The following is a 24,974-nucleotide window of genomic DNA, read 5'->3' on the forward strand; positions in this document are numbered from 1 at the left end:
TGGGCCAGTCCATATCATCAACACCTTCGTCTGGCAGGAACTGCTGACACGCTCCAGCCACATGAGGTCTAACATTAGTTGTGTCCCAAGTCAGGGGCCTCATCCTCCAGAGGCATTTGAAGGCCGATCACGTCACAGCCAGGCGATGAAGGCTGCTCCAAATGCGGCCTTCATTTCCCCTGATTCGAAGCATGGGTCAGGTGTGTACTTTGTGGCCCAACCTATCCCAGAATTCATAGCGCTGCCTAGCCAGTTCAGTTTCTAACGATGGCAGCAGCTACAGAGACGGTAGAAATTGTTAATGTTAAGATATTAAAGTTAATGGAAGTTTCATTTTAAATATTAAGGTGATTTATTTTACATTCATTAAACTTACGTGACTGTAACTGCACAGTGCCGCTGGTTTTAACATAAAGGTTAGTTTTAATATTACTCTCATTACGCCTTCTGGGTCACAAAATAAACGTTTAAAATATTTTCAGGTGAGAATGTGGGTGTGTAAACTTAAATATCTGCTCGGTTTATCAAGACACAGCATATTTGCAAAAGCGCTCCGACGTTTTCTGAGACGTCTGTTACCCACCAGCTCAATAGCCAGCCGGGGGCAAGGCTCACTAGAGGCCTCACGGCACATCGTTCTTTTAACCCCCCGCGGTCTTTGACTACTCAGGTTAAACGTAGTACATAAGTCACTTAGATAACTTAAACATGTTATTGTTTGGCTTTTTCAGTGTTTCATTTGTTCCTGAGTAAATCGGTTTGTTATAGTAACTTATAGTTTTCACACAGCTGAATAAACGTCAAACAGCTGATCATCAGAAGTGTGAGATGATTGAGAATCTACGCCTGTGTCCTGTTATGTTTTAGATAGCAAGGAGCAGACGGCGAGTTTATTAAACTCCAGCGAGACAACGAACACCTTTTCACCAGTGCTAAAACGTCAGCCACTGTGGGCTGCAGGTGCAGCAATAGTATGCAGTTCTTACTCTGTTACGTGTGAGGCAGAGTGATGTTTTTGGTCTTGTGGTCCTAATTTAGTACAGTTTGCTGTGGATGCTGTTCAGGGACTAACATGAGTGGGATGTTCTCTTATATTCTGTCTGTTAGGGCAATTCTTATGAAGATGGGCCTGGTGGGAAAAATCACCCCTTTGCAGGCCAACAAAACAAAACAAAGTATGTACAGTAGTGTTAAAATATGTATTGTTAACTCTAGTCTTTTGAACTTATTCGTGTAAACCTGTACTGTTGCTGTTTTTGTCCATTGCCACTTGTGATTTCCTCTGCTGTTAGGATTGCAAGTATCCAGGGTCAGGCGAGGGAGTGAGTGGGAAGCCCACGGCTGCTAAATGGTGCTGGTCTGTATTATGGATGAGGTGTTGGGACAGAGCCTTCTACCAGGGCTCCAGTCCTAATTGTCTCCATCCAGGAGGACACTCCAGGCCCAGTTCAGCAGTGGGCCAGCTGCAGCCAAGAGTGGACAAAAGACAGACAGGAAGGATGAATTCTTGGAATTAATAAGAGAGGGCATGAGACTGCAAATGGAAACGGAGGAAAGAAGAGCCGGAGAATGGACAGGCTTCTTCACAGTCATGTCTCCCGGGGCCAGCTGGCTGATCCTTTGCCACTTTGCTCTCTGACACTGTTAGTAATCTAGGTGTTCTGTGATATAGCTCTTTCAAACTTGATAGACAACTATCCTCTGCAGTCAAATCTAGCTTTTACCAGCTGCTTCTTATTTCTAAGGCTAAGCATTATGTAACACACAAGGATCTTGAAGCTGATTCATGCCTTTGTGACCTTCTGATTGGATTACTGTAATTCCCTCTACTTCTGGCTCCAGTCTGCTCCATAGATTGCAGCTTGTCCAAAATGCTGCGGCACACCTTCTGACTGCAACCGGCAGGTTTGCCTCTTTCACTCCTGTCCTTGCTGATTTGCACTGCCTCCCTATCAAATACCAAGTTTAATGAAAGTATTGCTGCTCACCTTTAAAATCATAAACCATACAGTGTCTAGCTATCTCGTTGAGCTCCTTAGACCATACACCCCTGGGAGAGCCCTCACATCATCAGCCCAATTACTCTTGGTACAGCCTAGATCTCGGCCTAAGACCAGAGGTGAGCGTGCATTTGCCCTGGTTGCGCCTAATTTGTGGAACAACCTTCCCACTATCACCGTCTGGTATGGTAACTGCACCGTATCAGACACCCCTCACACACACTCTTCATCCTACTGCTTTCTGGAAAGAGGTACTGGAGCATCCAGGCCCTCACGACCAGACTACCGTTCAGTTTCTTCCCCTAAGCCGTCAGACTCCTGAACACTCAGTGACTGGACACAAACACATGCACACCTTCATACACCAAGGTACTTTTCCACAATGCTCAGTCTTCTGCATAAGCCGCTGTCATTGTTGCACTTTTCTGTTGCAGTGTTGTGTCTGTATTTTCTGTTCTGTCTGGTGTTTCACTGTCTTCGTTTGTTTTTTTGCAGCTTCTACACACTTGCACTTTATGTAGTCCTGTGTTGATTGTGTGTCATATGTAGCACCCTGGTACGGAGGAACGTCACCTCATTTCACTGTGTACTGCACCACTGTACGTGGTTGAAATGACAGTAAAGCAACTTGACTTGAAAAATGAACCAAGATGGAGCTGAATGCTTTACAATCAGAGACCAGGTGAGTCTCTCTCACAAACAGTCTATTTTTGTTAGAATTGATACTCGTGGATCTCACTCTGGTTAAAAATCCAGGTTTTGGATGTTTCATGAGCTGACTGGTGTATTTTTACCTGCAGGCTTCATACAGCGTGAACACTCAATGCTCAGACGGCCTCGAATGTTTATAATGTGGAAGAAAAACATACATCATAGTGCAGAGACTAATAATTACATGTGAGGATATGCTGCTGTTGTCATGATGAGTGTTACTGTATTATAATGTATAATGTATTGTAATACTAATGTTTTAATGATGAATAAATAAATATAAATAGATGATTATACTGTTGTTACAGTGGAACTGTATCACTAATTACAGGAATGTAAAGAGCATTTTAGGGGCTTGCTTCCTCCAGAAGACACAGGTTCTTCCTGACAACTGAATGAAATCTCAGCTGTGATGGAGCTTTGTGTGTGTTTGCTGAGTGTGTGTGAGAGCTGCTGCTCGCAATAAACTGAAAGTGTTTGAGGAACAAAGAGAAACAAAGAAAATCAGCTGATGATCCAGTAAAGACTCTCTGAGCAAAGTGACTGAATGAAGCAGATTTTATTGAGGATTGACAGAAAAGTGCATCGAGCAGGAGACGATTCATGTGGAAGACCCGAATACAGAGAATCTGAACAGATCAAGTCCAACATGAAAGGATCCAAATGTTTCCACTCGGCCTGAGCCATCACAAATATCCAGCATGAACACATGAAGAATCCGAGGCATCGTGTCAATGACATCCTCTGCACTCACTGAAAGACAACAACATGTTGGACTGTGTCTGGATCGTGTCAGTGACACGTTACTGTCCCACAACCAGTTTACTGAGTCAGCATGAGAGGAGCAGCAGGATAAAGCTCACACTGACAACCTTAGAACAACGTGACAGAAACACATGTATTTGTGGAGAACACAGAGTTTAGTTTGTGACGTCAGAGGAGCAGGGAGCTGTTCTCACACACTGTTGTACTGATCGTTAAACAGCAGGGGGCGCCCTCACTGCATTTACAGCACAGCTGGCAGCTCTGCTCTGCATAATAACTGACTGTGGAGTTTATGTAGTAATATTTGTCATGTGCATAAGTACAAATATCTGTGTGAAATACATGTATATTAATAATAAGTATTTTTTAACATGAGAATTGATATTTTTAACTGGATAAAATATGAAAGCATACATGATGTTCCCGTCTTAGAAGGAGGCCCTCATGTCCACATCAACAATCAGCATCTGTGTACATCTGAACATGGAGCAGCATCAGTACCATCTGCCTGATGCTTCTTTACATGTTTCACGTATGCCAGAGGAAGAGTCTCCCAATGTTGGTGATGGTGTTCGTTTAAGCTTGCACTGCTTCTTCGGTTCCTCCATCCTCTCTCCTCATCTCCTCCAGTTTCTGGACCTTCTCCGTGTCTCCTTCCTCCTTCATCTTCTCAATCAGGAAGTCCAAGTGGGCAACAGTGGATGCTGAATCAGCTTTCAGAGCGATTTCCTCCAGTCTGACAGCATGCTGGTAGGAGTCACTTAGCCACTTTTGCTTTTCTGCTGTCAACACTTTCATTTCCTTTTCAAGATTTTCCAAAAGACTCAATATTTTCTCAATTTCCATTTTATTTCTGTGATTCGTCTGCTTCAGAGCTTCTCGGATCTCTCTGATTTCTGTCTGTTTCAGTTCAGCCAGCTCGAATCTGTCTTCCAGGTTTTGGATGCAGGCTTTCAGTCTGATTCGTTCATTTAACACTTCGGCTGTTTTCACCAGTTTTTGAGGATTAGATTTTCCCAACAAGTTTGTCAAATGATCCATGTTTGTCTGTGTAAGTTCCCATGAATTTCTAAAAATTGTGTTTTCCTCCATTTGCTCTTCAAGCTGGCAGTTATTAAACAGGAAGTGAACAGGCTGACTGTCCTCATTTTTGGCACATTTAATGTTTGCAGCTTCAAGAGCTTGAAGAGGGTTTTCAGGCCTGCTTCCATCTGAGTGTGTGATCAGAGCTATGATGTTTTTCTCCAAGTTCTTTCCAAACAGAGACATCACTGAATCAAAGACGTACCTCAATCTCTCACTCAGTCGATTATCACTCACCTTCATCACCAGACCCACTGCATGAACTTCATGGACCCCATCCTCTGATTGAAACAGGTCCAATAATCTGTGACTGATGATGTCATCATGTTCGATCCCTCTGGTGTCTCCATATCCAGGAGTATTGATGATGGTCAGAGAGTAGGGCAGAGTTTCATCTTCAAAACCAAAGATCTCGTACACGATCACATCTGATGTCTGACTTCTTCTCTCCTCCTCTGCGATCATAAACCAGACTTCATCCTCCCACTTCACTCCCATGGTGTAGTTGAGCAGAGCGTTGATCAGAGTAGATTTTCCTGCTCCTGTTTCTCCCACCAGTAAGATGGTTCTGTTTGTCTTGTTTGGACGTTTTTCTCCAACAGTCATTCTTGTCAGAGTTCCAGTCTTCTGTTTCTTCGGTCTCAGCTGGTAGACAGCAGGAGGTCCTGACCTGATGAGAAAACTGTCTGAGACGATGTCTTCATGTGGTGATGAGATCAAACTGATCCTGCACAGAAAAGCATAGAAAGTCTTCAGCAAACATGTAAACATTATGAACAGGTTCCTGTTTAACACTGAAACCTGAGCTGATCCTTTTCTGCTCAGGGTCAAAGGTCACATAAAATTAAACCTTTTTGTTTTTTCTTTTTTCCAATTAGATTCTTATTTTTGTCTGTCTGCTCTCCCAAAGCATTAGTGGTCACTCTGATTCTTTTTATTAGACTTTTATTTTCTCTCAACCTTTGATTGGATTGGCATGACATCATCTGGGTGAGCCATAGCTGCTGCTACCCTTCTCCCTCCGGTCCGTCACCTGCTGTGTCACCTATTGTGTCAGTGTCCGTCTCTCAACCCTTATATAGTCCCTGCGATGATGGGTTGGATGATAGGCACAGCTCTGTTTCCGGTGCACGTCTGGCTGACTTGGATGTCTATTTAGCACATCTGTCTGATCCTGCCAAATCTGATGTCCGAGAGCTCATTAACAATTACCCAACTCTTTTTGGTGATATCCCCACTCAAACGCACGTGCTAAGTCATGATATTGACGTGGGTGATCACAAGCCAATAAAGCAACATGCCTACAGAGTAAATCCCACTAAGCATGCCATAATGCAGCAAGAAGTCCAGTATCAGCTTGACCATGGTTTTGCCCTTCCCAGTAATAGTTCTTGGAGCTCACCATCATTGCTCATTCCAAAACCCGATCAAACCTCCCGTTTCTGTAACGATTACCGAAAGGTAAACGCTGCTACAAAACCAGACTCTTTTCCACTCCCACGCATGAATGACCTGGTCGATCGTGTGGGCTCTGCAAACTTTGTGACCAAACTCAACCTCCTAAAAGGATACTGGCAAGTCCCATTAACCAAACGCGCATCAGAAATCAGTGCCTTTGTTACACCCAACCACTTTTTGCAATACACCGTCATGCCGTTCGGGTTAAGAAATGCTCCCGCCACATTCCAACGACTGATGAACACTGAGTTACATGGAGTCATAAACTGTGAAGTGTATCTGGATGATATAGTGGCCTATTCATACACCTGGACTGAACTCTCAGTGAAATATTTGACCGTTTGCGTGATGCCTCTCTGACACTGAACTTGGCTAAGTGTGAGTTTGGAAAGGCTGTTGTAACCGACCTAGGGAAACAAGTAGGACAGGGTCAAGTCCTCCCTGTTGCTGTGAAAGTGCAGGCCATATTAAACTTCCCAGCTCCGCAGACGCTTCGGGAGCTGCGGCGTTTTCTAGGCATGGCAAGTTATTATCGTGGGTTCTGCAAAAACTTCTCCGAGGTAGTAGCCCCACTAACCAGTCTTGCCAGTCCAAAATCACCATTTGTGTGGTCAGAGACATGTCAGTTTGCTTTCGAAGCTGCCAAAGCTCTCCTTTGCAGTGCTCCTGTGTTGGCCGCCCCTGATTTCGCACGTCCGTTCAAGCTTGAGGTGGACGCCAGTGCTTTCGGGGCTGGTGCAGGAGGATGGAAATGGCATTGACATTCCAGTCTGTTTCTTTTCCAAAAAATTCCTAAAACACCAATTGCATTAAAGCACGATTGAAAAGGAAGCCTTAGCCTTATTGCTAGCCTTGCAGCACTTTGAAGTGTACCTTGGGTCCAGTCCTGTTCCAACTGTCGGGTTCTCTGACCACAACCCTCTCCAGTTCCTAACTCGGATGCAGAACAGCAACCAGCGCCTTATGCGCTGGTCCCTACTCCTCCAGGACTTCAACATTGAAATCCGGTACAAAAAGGGCTTAGAGAACGTCATGGCTGATGCCCTCTCTAGGTCTTGAATCAAACATTTCATTTGGGGTTAGATATTTGATTTTTGGGTGGGGGGAAGTGTTATGATCTAATGTTTTCAGTGTTTGCTTTATGTGTGAGTCCTCCCACCAGAGGATGGCTGTGGGTCTTTTCCCTTTCTCTCTTAGGAGGTGGACACCTTGGCGTGCCTGCTGAGTAGCTGGGTGGAGTCTCTTCCTGTCCTGGGATTGGATAATTGGCTAATCACCTCCAGTACTTAACTACCGGATGACAGCCACCTGGCCCCCTCTCTCCTAACCTCCACCATCCAACAAAGAACCTGTGTTTTGATTCGTTGCTGTGTAGAGTGTCTTTGCCAAACTGATCTGCAGGTATAACCTCGTGTGTGTGTGTCTGTGTGGCATTAGTACCTCAATTTTGTAAATAGCTGTAAATAGTTTTGTCAAGTAGCAATCGTGTATTTTGTTCACCTTGTATATATCCTTCACTGCAGCAGCCTAGTAGGCGTGAGAAGCCATTTTTGTTGATTAAGTTTTCTCCTGTTTTTCATGTAAAAAGTTAGGTAAGTGAATTGTCTTTTGTTTGGTTTTCATTTGTGTAGGAAAGCATAGGGACCATTAGGGAGTTTTGTTTGTTATTTTTGGCACTGCTCACTGCTGAAGCAAATAAATGGCTGATTAGCACTTTAAAAGATACGACTGTTTGTGTTCTTGCTTGGGTGGAGCGGGAGTGGGGCCAACTTCTTGTTGCGTTCAATACACGCCTAGACTAAGAACGTAACAATACAGTTTTAATTTCATTTTTATTGTCAGTATTAGAATATTGGGATGATTTAAAAATTTGATGTTAAAGTTAGAAAAAAGTGACACTTCATATCTATACTTATTTATTTTGTTTTTATTTATTTATATTTTACATTTGTTTTATTTTTATAGTTGGACTCTATATAAAATGATTTTAAATTTCTTTTCATTAACTAAAATAGTTAACAATAACCTCCAGCTGTAACCCTCTGTCTGTAGTGAAGGGGCTGGCCTCAGACTCAGCACTGCTCAGTCTGAGGCCATGATTTCCAGCTGGAAATGGTTGAAGTGCCCATCACAGTTTGGGGATGAGATGCTGGACTAAATAACTTTGCAGTTATTTATGTGTAAGAAATGTTTGGAATCATGTATGACTTTCGTTCCACTTCTCACGTGTGCACCACTTTGTGTTGGTCTCTCACGTGGAATTCCAATAAAATTGATTCATGTTTGTGGCTGTAATGTGACAAAATGTGGAAAAGTTCAAGGGGGCCGAATACTTTTGCAAGCCACTGTATATCTCGTCAACCAATCAGGCCATTGATCAATGGCCTTTGATCAGTGGTCATGAGAAATGCATATTAATGATCATAAGCTGACCTCCCAGCCCACTGTTCCTTCAGTGGGCTGGTTTCAGTCATTATGCAAATGTCCTGTTTATAAGATTGAAACCTGCAGTCAGTTGAGACTGAAGTCACCTGGATGAATGACGAAACGTTTCTCCCACTGAAAACAGATGAACAGATGAACAGAATCAAACTTTGGGTAATGAATCCATGTTTGAATATCACTTTATCTTTGAATGTGGAGAAAAACTTTGTAGCTCTCATCACACACTCAGATGTAAGAAACCCTAAATATGCTCTTCAAGCTCTTGAAGATTCAAAAATTAAATGTGTCAAAAATGAGAAGAATCAGTCTGTTCACTTCCTGTTCAATAACTCTCCAGCTTGAAGACGAGAAAGAAAAATACCTGAAACTAAATTTTGGAAGCTCAGAGAGTTCACAGCCTTCCTGAAGGAAACTACACCTCTAAAGCCAGAGGCAGCATTTAAAGTGTTAAAGGAAAGTATCAGACTGACAGCCTGCATCCAAAACCTGCAAGAAAGAATCAAATTCACTGAAGTGAAACAGAGAGAGATGAAACAGAGTCAGGAAGCTCTGGAGAAACATGACAACATGAAGAATGAAGAGGTCACTCCATTTGTTGCTGAAGTTTTTAAACATAAAGAACCTATCAGAGATGCCTGGGCCGGGTTTGAAAGCAGCTGTCAGCTGTACAGTCTGTGAGGAGAACTGTCACTATCCTGGATGCACGGTGCCCTTAAATCACTGTGAGGTCTTTAGAGATGGTCTCTGCACGTCATGCACCAACAAGTGTCCTGCATCAGTGCATGTGAAAGGAAAGAGGAGATATGTGACCAGGATAAGGAGCGGTCAGGAGAACGAACCACCAACAAAAGAGAAGGATGTTCATTTACTTGGAAAGGAAATGAAACTGCTGACAGCAGAGAAGTCCCAGTTTCTGGATGAGTCCTACCACCATGTTGTCAGACTGGAGCAGATCGCTCTGAAAGCTGATTCAGCATCCACTACTGTCCACTTGGACTTCCTGATTGGGAAGATGGAGGAGAAAGGAAACACAGAGAAGGTCCAGAAACTGGAGGAGATGAGATGGAGAGAGGATGGAGGAATCAGAGCACCTCTGAGGTATGTCAAACTGACAGCACTCACAGAACAGTGACTGTAAGAGAGAGAGGTTCAAAGGATTGCAGAAGTTCACCCTTGGAAATTTCAGCAGCAGCACCAAGGGCAAGCTGTCCTTGTTGCACTTGGATTTGACTCTATTCCTCCTCCTCACCATGATGATTATCATCATTATTATCATCATCATCGTAATTGATGTGTTGGATTATAATTCTGAGAAGTATTTGGACGTCCAAAAGTATCCTCGGGCAAGATGCTGAACCCCAGGTTGCTCTCCGATGTTACAATCAGAGTGAGCACTTAGGTAACAAAAACAACAAAGTGCTTGTATAAATGGGTGAAAGAGGAAAGTTGTATGAAGCAGCCTAAGCAGAGAAGCCCAGCCGAGAGATGTAATCTCTCCAGCGTGTCCTGGGTCTGCCCGGGGCCTCCTCCCGGTGGGACACCTCACCCAGGAGGCCTCCAGGAGGCATCCTTATCAGATGCCCGAAAAACACAAAAAAAGGCTCCTTTCAATGTGGAGCAGCAGCGGCTCGACTCTGAGCCCCTCCCAGATAGCTGAACGTCTTGCCCTATCTCTAAGGGAGAGGCCAGCCACCCTTCGGAGGAAGCTCATTTCCGCCGCTTGTATCCTTGATCTCGTTCTTTCAGTCACTACCCACAGCTCGTGACCATAGGTGAGGGTAGGGACTTAGATCGAACAGTAAATTGAGAGCTTCGCTTTTACGCTCAGCTCTTCACCACGATGGACCGAAAGCCCTCTGCCACTTGGCTGCACCTAGAAATCCACCTAGACTAAACTATTCTTGATTTTTACTGAACAAACAAAAGTTCATGTACAAAAAGGGGTGTCGAGATGGAGACACTGACTGATTTTGATTGAGTGACCTCACCGTGTTTCAAGGAGAACCCATATCTGGACCAAGCCATGAAAACATTCAGATCATACCTTTGTTCTTTCCCATCTCTGAAGTTTATATCATAGAGCGTGCTGACTTCTTCTCTGACTGCTGTCTCCAGCTCGGCCAGGGTCTCCTGAATCATAAACTGGTCACTGGTTACAGTCACAGCAGACCAGTCCTGCAGCTGGGGCTTATTGTAGGTAAGAGGGAGGACGTTCTCCAGGAAGCTGAAGGGGTCTCTGATGAGCGAAGCTTCATGAAACTGCAGCTTCTTCTTCTTCATGTGTGTAATCTCTGCCTGCAGCTCATCAATAAAGCTTTCTGCCTCCGTCTCATTTATTTCCTGCTTCGTCTCGATCGCCTCAGACAGTCTGGTGAACTCTGTCTTTATGTGCTGCACCAAAGCGGTCATCACCTTCCTGCTGTACGATAACGCCTCCTCAGCTTTACTTCTGCTGGTCTTCACTGACTGTTGAAGCTCCTGGATTTTCTGCTCACGCTCCTGGATCATCTGATCCATGCTGTTATTTTCTAATTTCAGCTGGGATTTCCTCATCTCAGCCTCGTCCTCCAGACTCACTGTTTCATGTGTTTTATGGTCACTGCATTTACAGGACTGACACAGAAACATTTGATCCAGTCTGCAGATCAGCTCCAAAGGCTCACCGTGATCCCGACATATTCTGCTCTCCAGGTCCTGAACTGGATCGATCAGCTTGTGTTTCTTCAAAGCTGAAATCCTCTGATGAGGCTCCAGATGTGTTTGACAGTAGGACAGTAAACACATTAAACAGGACTTCAGGGCGCTGACCTTTGACCCTGCACAGATGCTGCAGAGCACGTCTTCATGTCCTGCTTGTTCAGATGAACTCAACAACATTTCTTGAGCAGATTTTTTAACCTTTTCTGCCATTTCATCAATGACAGGGTTAACCCGAAGCAACGGCCTGGTGTAAAACGTCTCTTTGCACAGTGGACATTGGAGTACAGACAGGGTGCTCCAGTAGTCTGTGATACAGTTCATACAGAAGTTGTGTCCACAGGGAATCGACACAGGTTTAGTGAACACACTCAGACAGACGGGACAAAGAAGACTGTCCTCAGACACCAGAGCCAACGCCGCAGCCATGACTGCAACATACAAGCAGAGCTAATATTAGCAGTGTAAAGTTACTATAATCCTCATTTATCATTATCAGAGTTCAATATACAAAAAAGCAAAAATGAAACTGAAAAAATGCGACTGTACCTTCTGTATGAAGTCTTCACCAAGACTGAGCGGTCAGAAACAGGCTCTTCTTCTTTTTAGTTTCTACTGACACACTGACCACATCGTCTCCAAGCACTTCCTCGTTTGAGTAGAACGAATGAACTCTTTAGAAAACAGACCATGAAGCCCCTCACAGGTTAAAAAGGTTCACTGGGAAGCTGATCAGCATGACAACTACAGCTTGAATATTTTTTTTCATGAACATTTAAGAACAAATGCTTAACACGAGCTTTTCTCACATGATGAAGAGGAAAGTAGAAACTGAAAGCCACAAAATGAAACTACACTGGCAACTCCTGCGTTAGCCTTTAGGGCTGTGTCTGCATTAATTAGTCACATGAAAAATAATTAAGAGAAAAATTAAGACGTCAGACTGATGGAAAATCTGAGCAAATAAAAGCATCTGCATCAGAAATCAGAGTCGTGGTGATATTCTAACATGAATCCACACACAGCAGGGATCCACACCGTCCAGGGGCTGTCAGTGAAAATGAACGTCCCTCAGAGTGAAGGACAGTGTCCAAGAAATAAAAACGTTGTTTGCTCTTTAGGACAAAAATGCAGACTGAAACGTTCCTAAAGAAGTCTGATGAATAACTGGAGCAAACTGGAGTCCAAATTTGTTTGTCTTAGAAAAGTTCCAGTATATTTGAGTTGAACCTGTCCGAGAGTGTCACATGCAGAGTCCTGACAGAGAAGCAGGGTGTGATGATTTGGGACTGCAGGAGTCTGGGAGATGGAACCATGCATTCCTGCAGAGAACCCAAAAACGTGACAGGATGAATCTCAGTCTGCAGAGGACTAAGGATAACTAGACTCTAAATGAGGAAACACTGTAACTGTTCAGTTTATATGACATGTGATTAAGAAGCCCCTTTTGAACGTGGTCGGGTTGCTGAACTGTCAGCGATGGCTGACAGGAGACTTTACTGAACGCAGTGATCACAGGACAAAACAACTTAAAGCTTTTACACAGGTCACATCTGACACAAAGTGAGCTGCTACACAAACATGCTAGGTTGGCTACAGGGACAGTTTCTCCTGCAGGCTGGACTCATGTGGACCACACATACCTGGACTTTGGTTCTGTGTGTCTGTAACGTTTGTAAAGACTAATGATGGAGCTGAACTGATAGAAACAGAAAGCCCTGCATCAGTGCGTCTGTGTAAATGCCATTCTCTATATGAAGCTATGAATGAAAATGAAATGGATTCAAGTATAGTGATACATTACACAGAACACTGACATACTTTACTGACTGCAGGGCCCTAATGCACAGGTTTATTTCCAACGGTAAGGACAACAAGTGCAGATATCCAAACAGCATATGTCATTATAAACAAGCTTCAGCACACTACAGGGACAACATCTTCACACTCAGGTGTTTTCAGTCCCACTGCAACACTGTAGCCATGCAGTCTACCTGTAGAAACATAGCAGAGAGAATGGTCACAAGTCAGGACTGCAACATTTCATTATTCTACCATCCACTGTAAGTGCTGTTATTATTGCCATTTAAGTGGTAGAGCTTAGTAACCACACAAAGTGGCAGAGCACATATATTACAGCGCATAACAGCTGCCAACACTCTGCTGACTCAGTGACTTCAGAGTTTCAAACCTCCTTTGGCATCAACAGATCACCAGAAACATGCCAGCAGGAGCTTCATGGTTCCCATGGATGAGCAGGTCCTGCAGGTGCACTGATCGCTGGCCCAGCACGCTCGTCTACTCAGCCTGAAAGGTTCCAGAGCAGATCGCCACGTCAGCAACAACACCAGATATGATCATCAAGAAGCTTTACTGATGCAATGCTGACTAAACATGAAAAAGCACAAACAAAGCGACTACAGTGAAGTCAGTGAACACAAGTATAGTGTAATATCTATACTGTCCACTTAGCCAAGAGGCAGACTCAGGATTTCCACCTTAAAGCCCAGGCCTGCACTTTGAACTGCTGGCACACTGAGTCCCACGAACCTGAAGTTCATTACTGGTTTCTATGCAGCCACACACAGGTAGATCCCAGAGCCATTATATGCTTCATAAAAGCCTTTTAAAAGTCTGTATATGAGCTGACAGAGAGCCGGCGTATGCACTCAGACTGCACTCAGACTGCACAGCTGGTTCATAACACTGTCGGGTAAGCACACGCTGAACATCACAGTGAAGAGTGAACGTTATCCCAGTGCGTCTGTGTGTTTGTGGGTGTGCTGAGCACCAGCTTACAGCCATCTTCAGGCCTGGTGGGTGTGTCACACCTGCCAAGGAGATCCACTTCCACCTGGAGCTGATCAGCCTCGTCGGGGAGCTACTTAACGGTGTGGCTGAGCGCTCCTCGACGCTGGACCGTTCCCATCAGTTTCTCAGCATCTGTTTGAAGTTGAAGGTGCTCACGGCTGCCTTCGTGTGTTTCTGAGGAGGATCTGCAGAAACGAGGTTGTACACAGGGAACAGAGACATGGAGCACGGGCGCGAGGACATGAAACGGGAGATGGGAGCGCGCAGGGATTTATTGTTTACCTTTTATTTTACTTTGCTGTAAATAAAGACACCTTTTCATCGCAAGAGTCCTGCATTGTGGGTCCTGCTTCCCCACATCCCCAGGCCATGACAGTTTGGGATTATTGTCCTACTGAAAAACAAAGCCAGACTCTTTCCACGTGATCTTACTCAGTGGATCAAACTTCTCTACCTTCATAATTCCATCACATTTGGACAAGAGTCCCAGCACAGACTGGTTTGACAGATGGCTGCAGACTCCTCTTCTGCTGTGCTGAACACATCTATGCACACTGAAGACGAGCTGAAGCAGAGATGGATCATATTTGCATTCAAGTATAAAGACATGTTTTTTTAAATATGTGTGTGAGCTCCAAACCTCTGAGACAACATCTCTGCACTGAGACAGCTGGACTTAAGGGCCGGGGACGCTTCAGCAGCGACTCTATGTCTTTAATAGCTTTCAGAGTATTTTTCATGTGCATTTCTTCATCATTCACTGAAAGTATGACGCTTTTCTTCTGCCTGACAGTTTCATGTAGAGTCAGAGATTTAAAAGCAGGACTAAGACCCACTGAACAACAAACACACACTATACTGACTGACACATTCAGCAGCCAACACAAGTAGTCTGAAAGCATTTTATTCGTTCCAACTACAGCCACCAACCAGATATATGATGCTGGGCCCTGGTGAACAAGCCCAGCAGCGCCTGCACCAGGACCAGGAGCTGCTGCTGGCCTTCCCACTGCCTGGGTGTTTGGTCCACAGCTGAGAACAGGACAGCTCCACACACCACCAACCTCAGCAGTCTGAGCCATGGTGACCCTCATCACTCAGCCCACTCACACACAGACTATTCAGGCTTTTCCTTGCAGCACGTCTAAGCACCATCTAATATGTGCCTGTGTCTTTATTTTGTGTACATTTGTCTTGTTTTGTATAAAACTTTATTGCACACATTTCTCCTGTTTGCTATTTATTCCTGCTGTGTCCTATTTATGTTTGATCTCAGCATTGTTGGTGTGGAGCACACAGAATGACACAGTTACACAGTTACACAGTTACACAGTGAATTTACGTTTTTTGTTATATTTACAAAACATCACAGTTGTTGTCTTGGTCGTATCATTTTATTTTGTTGTATTTATCTGCCTTAAAGGCCGGTCTGTCTGACATTAAACCGTCCGTGGAGCAACAAAGGTTGGGGAGCGCTGCTCTAGAGATCTTTCTCTATCCATCTATAGATCTATATACATACAGGGAGTGCAGAATTATTAGGCGAGATGTATTTTTGAGGAATAATTTTATTATTGAACAACAACCATGTTGTCAATGAACCCAAAAAACTCATTAATATCAAAGCTGAATGTTCTGACATTCAAAAACAAAAGAAAAACAAATCAGCGACCAATATAGCCACCTTTCTTTGCAAGGACACTCAAAAGCCTGCCATCCATGGATTCTGTCAGTGTTTTGATCTGTTCACCATCAACATTGCGTGCAGCAGCAACCACAGCCTCCCAGACACTGTTCAGAGAGGTGTACTGTTTTCCCTCCTTGTAAATCTCACATTTGATGATGGACCACAGGTTCTCAATGGGGTTCAGATCAGGTGAACAAGGAGGCCATGTCATTAGTTTTTCTTCTTTTATACCCTTTCTTGCAGCCACGCTGTGGAGTACTTGGACGCGTGTGATGGAGCATTGTCCTGCATGAAAATCATGTTTTTCTTGAAGGATGCAGACTTCTTCCTGTACCACTGCTTGAAGAAGGTGTCTTCCAGAAACTGGCAGTAGGACTGGGAGTTGAGCTTGACTCCATCCTCAACCCGAAAAGGCCCCACAAGCTCATCTTTGATGATACCAGCCCAAACCAGTACTCCACCTCCACCTTGCTGGCGTCTGAGTCGGACTGGAGCTCTCTGCCCTTTACCAATCCAGCCACGGGCCCATCCATCTGGCCCATCGAGACTCACTCTCATTTCATCAGTCCATAAAACCTTAGAAAAACCAGTCTTGAGATATTTCTTGGCCCAGTCTTGACGTTTCAGCTTGTGTGTCTTGTTCAGTGGTGGTCGTCTTTCAGCCTTTCTTACCTTGGCCATGTCTCTGAGTATTGCACACCTTGTGCTTTTGGGCACTCCAGTGATGTTGCAGCTCTGAAATATGGCCAAACTGGTGGCAAGTGGCATCTTGGCAGCTGCACGCTTGACTTTTCTCAGTTCATGGGCAGTTATTTTGCGCCTTGGTTTTTCCACACGCTTCTTGCGACCCTGTTGACTATTTTGAATGAAACGCTTGATTGTTGGATGATCACGCTTCAGAAGCTTTGCAATTTTGAGACTGCTGCATCCCTCTGCAAGATATCTCACTATTTTTGACTTTTCTGAGCCTGTCAAGTCCTTCTTTTGACCCATTTTGCCAAAGGAAAGGACGTTGCCTAATAATTATGCACACCTGATATAGGGTGTTGATGTCATTAGACCACACCCCTTCTCATTACAGAGATGCACATCACCTAATATGCTTAATTGGTAGTAGGCTTTCGAGCCTATACAGCTTGGAGTAAGACAACATGCATGAAGAGGATGATGTGGACAAAATACTCATTTGCCTAATAATTCTGCACTCCCTGTATAGAAGAGCGTGTGTGTGTGACGACACAACATTACAGCAGCATCTTTTTCTTCACTATGTTCTGCAAAAAGAAGCATTTCCGTGTATACTGGACCAAAGTCAGGTGATATTATCTGGGCTCTTCCCTGACTTCACTTCTTGATCCTGATGGTCAGCTCCGTGGACATATTGGTAAATGATATGAAATCACTGCGAGCAGGCTTTCTGTGACTGTCCCACAGCCTGAGCATGACGGCTTTAAGCAGCACTTATGAGTGAAGCTGGAGAGCTGGTGACACAGTGCGAGTCCCTCTGAGGCAGCGTTTCAGTGTCACCTTCTCTGTTCAAACGTGCAGTGAAATCACAGCCTGAATGTAAAAACAAAGAGCTGCCCTCTGCTTCTTCCTCAGCTACAAACACAGAGACAGGAAACGTCCCTCTGCTGAGCTCCTGCTGATCAAACTCCACATGTGTGAGAGTTTTCCAACATTTCCATCAGCATCACAACTTTACACCATAAAACGCAACAGCAGCTTGTTTGTTGCTCTGAAAATGAAAGCTGTGAATGTGAGCCCACATCCACCCTGAGCATCCACGTTCTCATTTCTGTTAGCTGCCTCAGAACTGGAGCCACTCTGACTCAACGTGTCCTCAGCTGAATACAAGCGCGCTGATCCACACAGGTATGCACACAGGTGTTCACTGTTCGTAGACTTAAACTACACCTTTCTTGGCTACTACTTCGAAGCACATCTGTCCTGCGTGCTGCACAACAACATTGAATATTTAGTATTTACTGCTGTTTACACTTAGCTAGATTAATGCGATGGTGTTGTGTTTAGTATGTTGCTTTGTTTTTTTTTCTGCTTGTTTTCTATTCTTCTCTCAACAGGTGATCCAGGAGATTCTTATTTTTTTTCTCCCCCCCTTTCTCACTGTCCCTCTCCGCTTCTGTTTTTCCTTTCCTTCCTCTTTCTTTCTCCCTTTCCTATCCCTCACTGATGTCTGTCCCGTCTGTAACATCTGAAAATAAAATATAATAAATAATAAAAACAAAGGTCGACCAAATGGACCAATACGGCAATGCCACGAAGATCCATTTGGCAAAGTAAATCCATTGGGTATCCTTGTTGGTCTTCAGACAACAATTCTGATGGCTAAAGAACCAAATGGGACAGGCAAAAAAACCCCAAAAACAAAACATGTCCTCAGCCACAAACACCAATCCTGTGGTGTTTCATGCCTACTGCAGCTCTCACCCTTCACATGAAGACTTTGGAGATAAAGGGGACGTTCCACTGGAGACTATTATCCTGTTATTGGACAAATGCAAACATGCATGCAAACTGCACAGAGACCAGGTGGTGGATCCAGACTCAGACCTTCTAGCTGTCAACAACTGCAACACTGTGCTGCCCTGTTAACCAGGTCCTGTGGACAAATACCATGAAGTGTATTTGTTAAAAGATGGATGTGGTCGAAAAATGGAAGCCAATGTGGAAGTGCCTTTAACCTGCAATCTTTCTACCGGCCAGCCCCCTGCAATGAGAGCTGCAATGAGCCTTTCCTGATGAGTCTCACAAAGTCGTACAGCCTCGTCTTACTTTGCTCCTCAGTCACTGAATAACACAGCTCACACAAACACTTCTGTAACTGCTCCTCAGAAACCTTTGTTGTTTCCATGTTATGTTTGATTTCGGGTTCACTTTGGATTCCTTTGTTTTTAAAACCACCACAGCCTGTCTGAGTGTCAGTGCTGACCACGTCAGCCTGGGGTCACTGCTGGTCACCGTTACTGGTTGTGTATGAAGGCAGTGTTGACCTGACTCACATCTTCTCTGTCACAGGAATTATCAGCTGCTCTTTCACTCGTTGCGGTCTTTAAATGAGACTCCTGTCAAAGAGCAGCATAAACACAGGGATAAATCGTGAGCGTGTGATGAGCTGCTGTATGGACTGTACTCACAGTGAGGCTGGAGCCCTGTGAGGTCACTGTGAATGACCGCCCAGAAGCCCAAAGCACTGGGATAATGGGCAAACACAGTGTGACAGTAGCAGCTAAGCTAGGTTGAATAAAAAGAGTCACATGTTGCTTAAATTAAAGCATCAGTTTTTTCTTCCTTCAGCAGCGATGTCCAACTCTTTCAATCTTGGCTCATGTCTCCATGGTTACCATTACAAAACTAACCCAACGGCCAATCAAAACTGATGACGACTGATGACATCATCTAGTCAGAATAAACAAAGCTCAGTCATCAGCATGTCTCTGCAGTGGTTCCAGTGTCTCCTGTGTGTCTTTGCTTCATGCTTCAGTTCTTCACATTCAGTCAGTTCAAAGTGGTGCAAACGGCAGTAGAGACATGAGAGATGTTGTTGGCAAGAGAAAATCTCCTTCACATCCCAACACGTCCCAAGTGTAACCGAGGCCTGCCGATCCACAAAGACAGCAAACCAAGGTCAGAGCTTACGTCCACCTACCAGCCAGCTTCAGCCTTACTGGGACGAGGCAGACCAGTCGATATTAGCGTTCCCCAGTGTGCATGCATCACATTTATAAAGGCCAATAAATGAAGATTTAAAGTAAAGTGGAGACAGCAGAAAGTCTCAACCATCACATGGGTTTGATACGATATTTATTCACCAGTGGGCACTTTGCAACTTCCTGTTATCAGCAAGTGTTTGTCACGAAGCCAATGACTCGTGCAGAAATCCACGATTTGTTGGGACGATCAAACAAGTATCAGCTGGGCTCCATCGATCTATCAAATCACTACAGTAACCTGTCAGTTATTTCTGACAGCAGCAGCAAAGCATGCCTGCATGTCTCGCTGCTGCACTGATTAATGGACAGTTCGCCGCTGCTGTCAGCAAGAATATACACAGAGCTCCATCGAGCTGTGGCTCGAGGCCGTCCCCACCACAGGAAGACTGTTTCCAATAAACTGGAGGCATTTAGGTGGAGCATCAGAATCCCGTCAAATGAAAGAGGTGGGACTTGTTCCCAGAGCTGGATGCTGTGTAACCTCCTCACAACACAAGCTGCACAGCAAAGGACACAAAAACCTCCTGTTGACTAAACTAAACTAGAGATGGACCGATCCGATATTACGTATCGGTATCGGTCCGATACTGACCTAAATGACTGGATCGGATATCGGAGAAAAATAAAAAATGTAATCCGATCCATTAAATATCACGAAAGCACCTCACAAAACTTGCAACATGCCGTAACTCACCTCAGAACGTTAGCACGTCGGAGCAGTATGCATCACGTGATAGAGCGGCTGTGGCATGCGGGACCTGTCGGTGGTCTGGATAGCATTTGGAGCTTCGCTAGCAACCCGGCATTTCATCTCCGACAAAGTTATCCCCGAGAGAAGTAAAGCAAGTGTGTAAGTCCATCTCTGAATGTTTGTAAAGCATTCCTGCGTTAAGCTTAACGAGCGACTGCCTCTCCTGCTGCTACTTCAATCATGAAACTGCTTAACGATCAGCTGATCGGCTTTTCTGTCGCGAGTCCGTGTCTCTTGTTTGTTTTTGGCCCACTTTGCACCAGAAAGAGGAAACCAGGGGCTGAACAACAGCAGCACGTTTAAGCTTGATCAGCTGTTGTTAGAATTTATTTAATATTACTTTCTACTCCAGGATCTTTTTCTACGTAGCTGACGGCTGTAACTGTGCAGGGGCGGATCTAGCAAAGTTTAGCCAGGGGGGCCGATAGGGCATGAACAGGGAAAAGGGGGCACAAAGACATACTCTTCTTTCTTATTCTCATTTAAGATGTCTCGCTTTTAATTATTTAATATTTATCTGAATCTTACACCCAAAGTTTTAATCTGATGTAAAATGTATAGAAGTCCATTACTGTATATAGTAACTATTAAGTCTAATATATATACCCTAGTAAGCTATAGTACTTTTTCCTTTGGGAAGGTACCATCTGTGCAGTCTGCAATTTTGTTGAAGAAAGATGTTGAATCTATTTAATATTTCTTGAAAAATAATTGATTTCCGTGCATTTTTTTTCACACTGCATCAAATTAAGGTTGATTACGTCGATTAAGCATCATGAGGTGGAGCGTGAGGGGTGGTTCCCTATTTTTTATTTATTTCTTTTTGTTGTTGCTGGGAGTTGGAACCCTATTAGTTAGGTTGCTTAATATTTATGCTAAGTACTCTTTAAAATACCAGAATAGGGAGGATGGTGTAGGTCTAAGTTTATTAGATTGATCAGTATTGCTGAACTATGAAATATTTTTTTTTGCATACAGGTATAACAGAATAGCTTTAGTGTAGTTGTTGTTTTAAACTTGAGTATGAACTTATACAAAATGCAGCAAGATATTTAAAAAACAGTTTTGTTGATTAAAAAACACTATATCGGATTCATATCGGTATCGGCAGATATCCAAATTTATGATATCGGTATCGGTATCGGACATAAAAAAGTGGTATCGTGCCATCTCTAAACTAAACCCTCCCAACAGCAAAGACAGCTGCTGTGCATGAACGTGTGCACATTGGTGAAAGCTGCTACAGCACAGCACTGTCAGCACTGCAGGAAAGGTCCTCTCTATTTTCAACAGAACTGCACATCACAGGTAAAGTAATGTGTTCATGGAGACGCCATGTTGGATAGCTCATCTCCAGCCTGTCGAACCATTACTTGAAAACACGGAAAGCCAAATATTCCTGGACATGTTTTTGGAACATGTTACAAGGTGCTGCAGCCGAGTAAATGCAACAAAGACATCTTCAACCTCGGACTGAGAGCAGAAATGTGACAGTTTCCAGAAACATCTTCAAACTGGCCTCACAAAGACACGAGTGCACACAGACTGGGATCATCTCCATGTTCGACTCCATGTTAAACCAGCTTCATTGATCCAGACACCACAGCGGCTGTCACGTCCTCCCTGGTCCCACAGGCTGCACACAAGAGGCTCACCTCTGCTACCTGCTGCTCCACTCCCCTCAGGGTTTTGGCCACGCCTCCCATTGGTCAGCAGGTCAAGCCTGGGACATGGAAGCGTTTAGAGCAGAGCTTCATGGGCCTGACAGCGTCCAGCAGCAGACTGAGGAGAGAAAGGAGACAGAGTTCTTCTTCTTCACGTTCTTTTGTGTTAAACTCAAAATGAAAGGAGTGAGCACATGTTCTCCCTGAGGAAGAACTCAAAGCTGAGGAAGACGAGGATCTCCACCCACTCACAGCCCCTCTCCTGACCTCCTCCCAACAAACTGACCATTTGAACTGAACCTTTAACACTTGTTGTCAGTCTTGTGTCAGTCAGCACATCTCAGCTGTTTCTCCTGTGCTTCTGAATGTCTCCCTGTGATTGGCCGTTCACAGAGACATGTCTGACTACATGAATCAGCTCCACGTGTACGTCTCAGGTCTTTGCTGGATTTGTCTTCCCCTTTCTTAAACTCGTGCCTTTCCCGTACTGTTCTGTACAGCAGTGATGAGCACAGTGTGGAGCTTAAAGTGATCGTGGGCAGCTCGAGTGTTGTTATAGAGGGGTCAAACCTGTGGTTGCTTCATCAGTGTGGACATTTAAAGATGGATGCAGACTGCATGGAAGTAAGATGTTTTACTGCTTTTCTAAACATCATATGAAGTAAAACATTTACACACACATGAAACATGAACACTGTGACATCAGCAGCTGCAGCAGTGCATGAATAAACAGACTGCACAACAACTCTCCTCATTCCCAGCTGTGCCTGCTCGAGCCAAATGTCCAGCTCCAAATTCTCCTGACCTCCTGTGGAGTTTGTGTGGATGACCTGGAGCAGGGTCCAGAGTCCAGGTGCAGGAGGCAGTGCTGGGTCAGCCACTGTGACAAAGGGCCCCTCCTCCACTGTGGGAGTCATCCAGGGGCTCCAGGACAGATCCACAGTGGGACCAGGGCTGATACTGTAGTCACAGCAGGGACCTGCAATCAGCTTATTTCAGGACACGTCACTGCAAACATCTGCTCACCTCCACAGCTGTGTGTTGGGTTGAAATACAACACATGCAAACACATGTATGACTGTGTGACACAGACTGTGCAACAGTAGCAGGTAGTGCACTACATTTCCCTGCAGGCTTTGCATGCACAGAGCAGCAGTGTGTGTGCTGCTGTCCTCAGTGTGTCTAACACCAGCATTTAAATTACTACTAACATTTCTTATCACTTAGAACCAAAGACAGAGCAAGTTCCATCCAACTCTTCCCCTTCCTGCTGTTCATGTAACAGGAGGTGAACACGCTGGGATTAAAGGTTCATCTCATCAGTAACAAAGCAAACATGCCTCTGATGTGAGGTTCTGCTGTTTCCACAGTTACAGCTGGTAGGGCTGGGCCATATTATACCGTTCACGGTAATACCGGTATAATGTTAGGCAACGATAGGAAAATGAAATATCGCGATAGAATGGGAGTAAAACGCACATGCGCAGTGCCTTTGTTTTCATACGCACATGGCCGATTGTTGAGTGAAACAGATGAACCAGAACTGGTTTGTAAAAATGGTGCAACTTCAGTGATGTGGAACTGGTTTGGTGTTTGTCCGTCAGATACACAACAAAGCACATTTTTTGCAAAACACGCGGCCGTCGTTATTGTCGTATTTGTCGGACTAAGATGCTCTTAAATCTGGGAGTAATCTGGGTCCTAAACTCCGTATGCTTCAGGTCAAACAACACTGCAGCATCACTGAGAGTTAAAAACTGTCTAAATTCTTTCATCTTTAATAAAACGATCAGCATTGCTGCTTTACCAGGTGTAACTATGAAGTTTAACTTCCAGGCATCCATGAAAACAAAATGTATTACATTTAACGGAGTTAGAAGTTAGCAGGAAGCTAGCGGAAGTTAGCTCGCTAGTTTCGCTAGTTACCTCAGGAGGTGAACACGCTGGGATTAAAGGTTCATCTCATCAGTAACAAAACAAACATGCCTCTGATGTGAGTTTCTGCTGTTTCCACAGTTACAGCTGGTACCTCAGTGCAGCCCTCACTGCTACAATACAACACCATCACATAGAGCAAGCCTATTCAAATGCGGCCCAGAAGCAACCTGTGAGTGGCCCTGCCTGTGGTCCTGGCAGAAACACAGAGAAAACGCAAAAAATTAGTTAATTTAAAAAAAAAATAAAAAATTCCTACAGCGTAGTGTAGACTGTGAATGCAACACTCCTAGTAGCCTAGCAATATTTAACCCACAATGCACCGTGATGTAAACATATTAAACAATCATCGTAATATATGATGCGACAACAGCATGTCTCTCTCACTCCAAAAGCGCAAAATTGACAATGAAAACTGTCGGTTTAACCCTGCCTGGACTGACAAATACTTATTCATTTTACCGAGTTCAATAATCTTACAACCGGAGTTGTACTACCATGGTGAGGGTCCTGTACAGCCCAAGAGAGAGCTGCAGCTTCCCTTCGTGTTTGCTTCTTGGCGAAGAAGAAAAGGCCTTTCACAGATTCTGAAACAGCGAAATACTGCATGCTGGCCGTGGTGGATGCGGTGAAAAGTGAGTGTGACATCTGCTGTTAAAAACGTACCCCTGTAGGACAGTTCAAATATTCGTAGAGTTGAAGTTCTGGCGTCAGACGAGTTTGAAATGCTGTTAGATGACCTGAAGAAAACTGATGTAATGTCTATAGCAGGAGATCACAGACAGAACTGATAATGCACAGTTGTGCATATATGTCCGTTTTTTGGATGGGAAATTGCTCGGCTTGCTACCGTTAGAGGGACAAAAAGCTGGCGAAATGATGTTTGAGAAGATTTCAGCTCTTTTTGAGGAAAATGGTCTGGATATGAAGCGTGTCTGTATACTGGTGACAGATGGGGCTCCATCCATGGCAGGAAAAGTGAGTGGTCAGCGAAATATTTATTTTAATTTGAAAGGGAATTATCAAAATGTTTTTTTGTTAATATTATTGTTTCAAATGTGCAAAAAATAGTTTAGTTATAGCTCCCTTTTTTTTAAATGGACCTCTTGGTGTGCATTTGTGAGAGGTCACCAGATTTACAGGGGAATAGGAATAAAAAAATTACTTGTTTTTCTATACAGTTGTGTGGGTTTGAAATTGATCATGATCTGCTGCTTACTGGCTTCAAAAAAT

The 24,974-nt window shown here is 44.2% G+C and overlaps 2 protein-coding genes and 1 pseudogene across 2 annotated transcripts in view; 1 reads left to right on the forward strand and 2 right to left on the reverse strand.

Annotated features, from left to right (window-relative positions):
- Positions 1-4,052: 4,052 nt before the first annotated feature.
- LOC146634701 (NACHT, LRR and PYD domains-containing protein 3-like) overlaps positions 4,053-24,974 on the reverse strand; it is a 319,954-nt gene continuing 299,032 nt past the window's right edge. The window contains exon 12 of the mRNA XM_085349942.1: positions 4,053-5,257. Within this exon, the coding sequence (XP_085206068.1) occupies positions 4,053-5,257 (1,205 nt within the window). The remainder of the gene's footprint in view (positions 5,258-24,974) is intronic.
- Positions 8,619-9,594, forward strand: LOC146634702 (uncharacterized; annotated as a pseudogene).
- LOC146634703 (E3 ubiquitin/ISG15 ligase TRIM25-like) lies at positions 10,371-11,588 on the reverse strand. Its single transcript, XM_085349750.1, has one exon. The coding sequence runs from the start codon at positions 11,586-11,588 to the stop codon at positions 10,371-10,373; it is 1,218 nt and encodes a 405-aa protein (XP_085205876.1).

The sequence above is a fragment of the Diplotaxodon limnothrissa genome, linkage group LG3 (assembly GCF_057381915.1).
Source record: "Diplotaxodon limnothrissa isolate DT_005_m linkage group LG3, D_limnothrissa_male_GT1.1, whole genome shotgun sequence".
NCBI classification, from domain to species: domain Eukaryota; kingdom Metazoa; phylum Chordata; class Actinopteri; order Cichliformes; family Cichlidae; genus Diplotaxodon; species Diplotaxodon limnothrissa.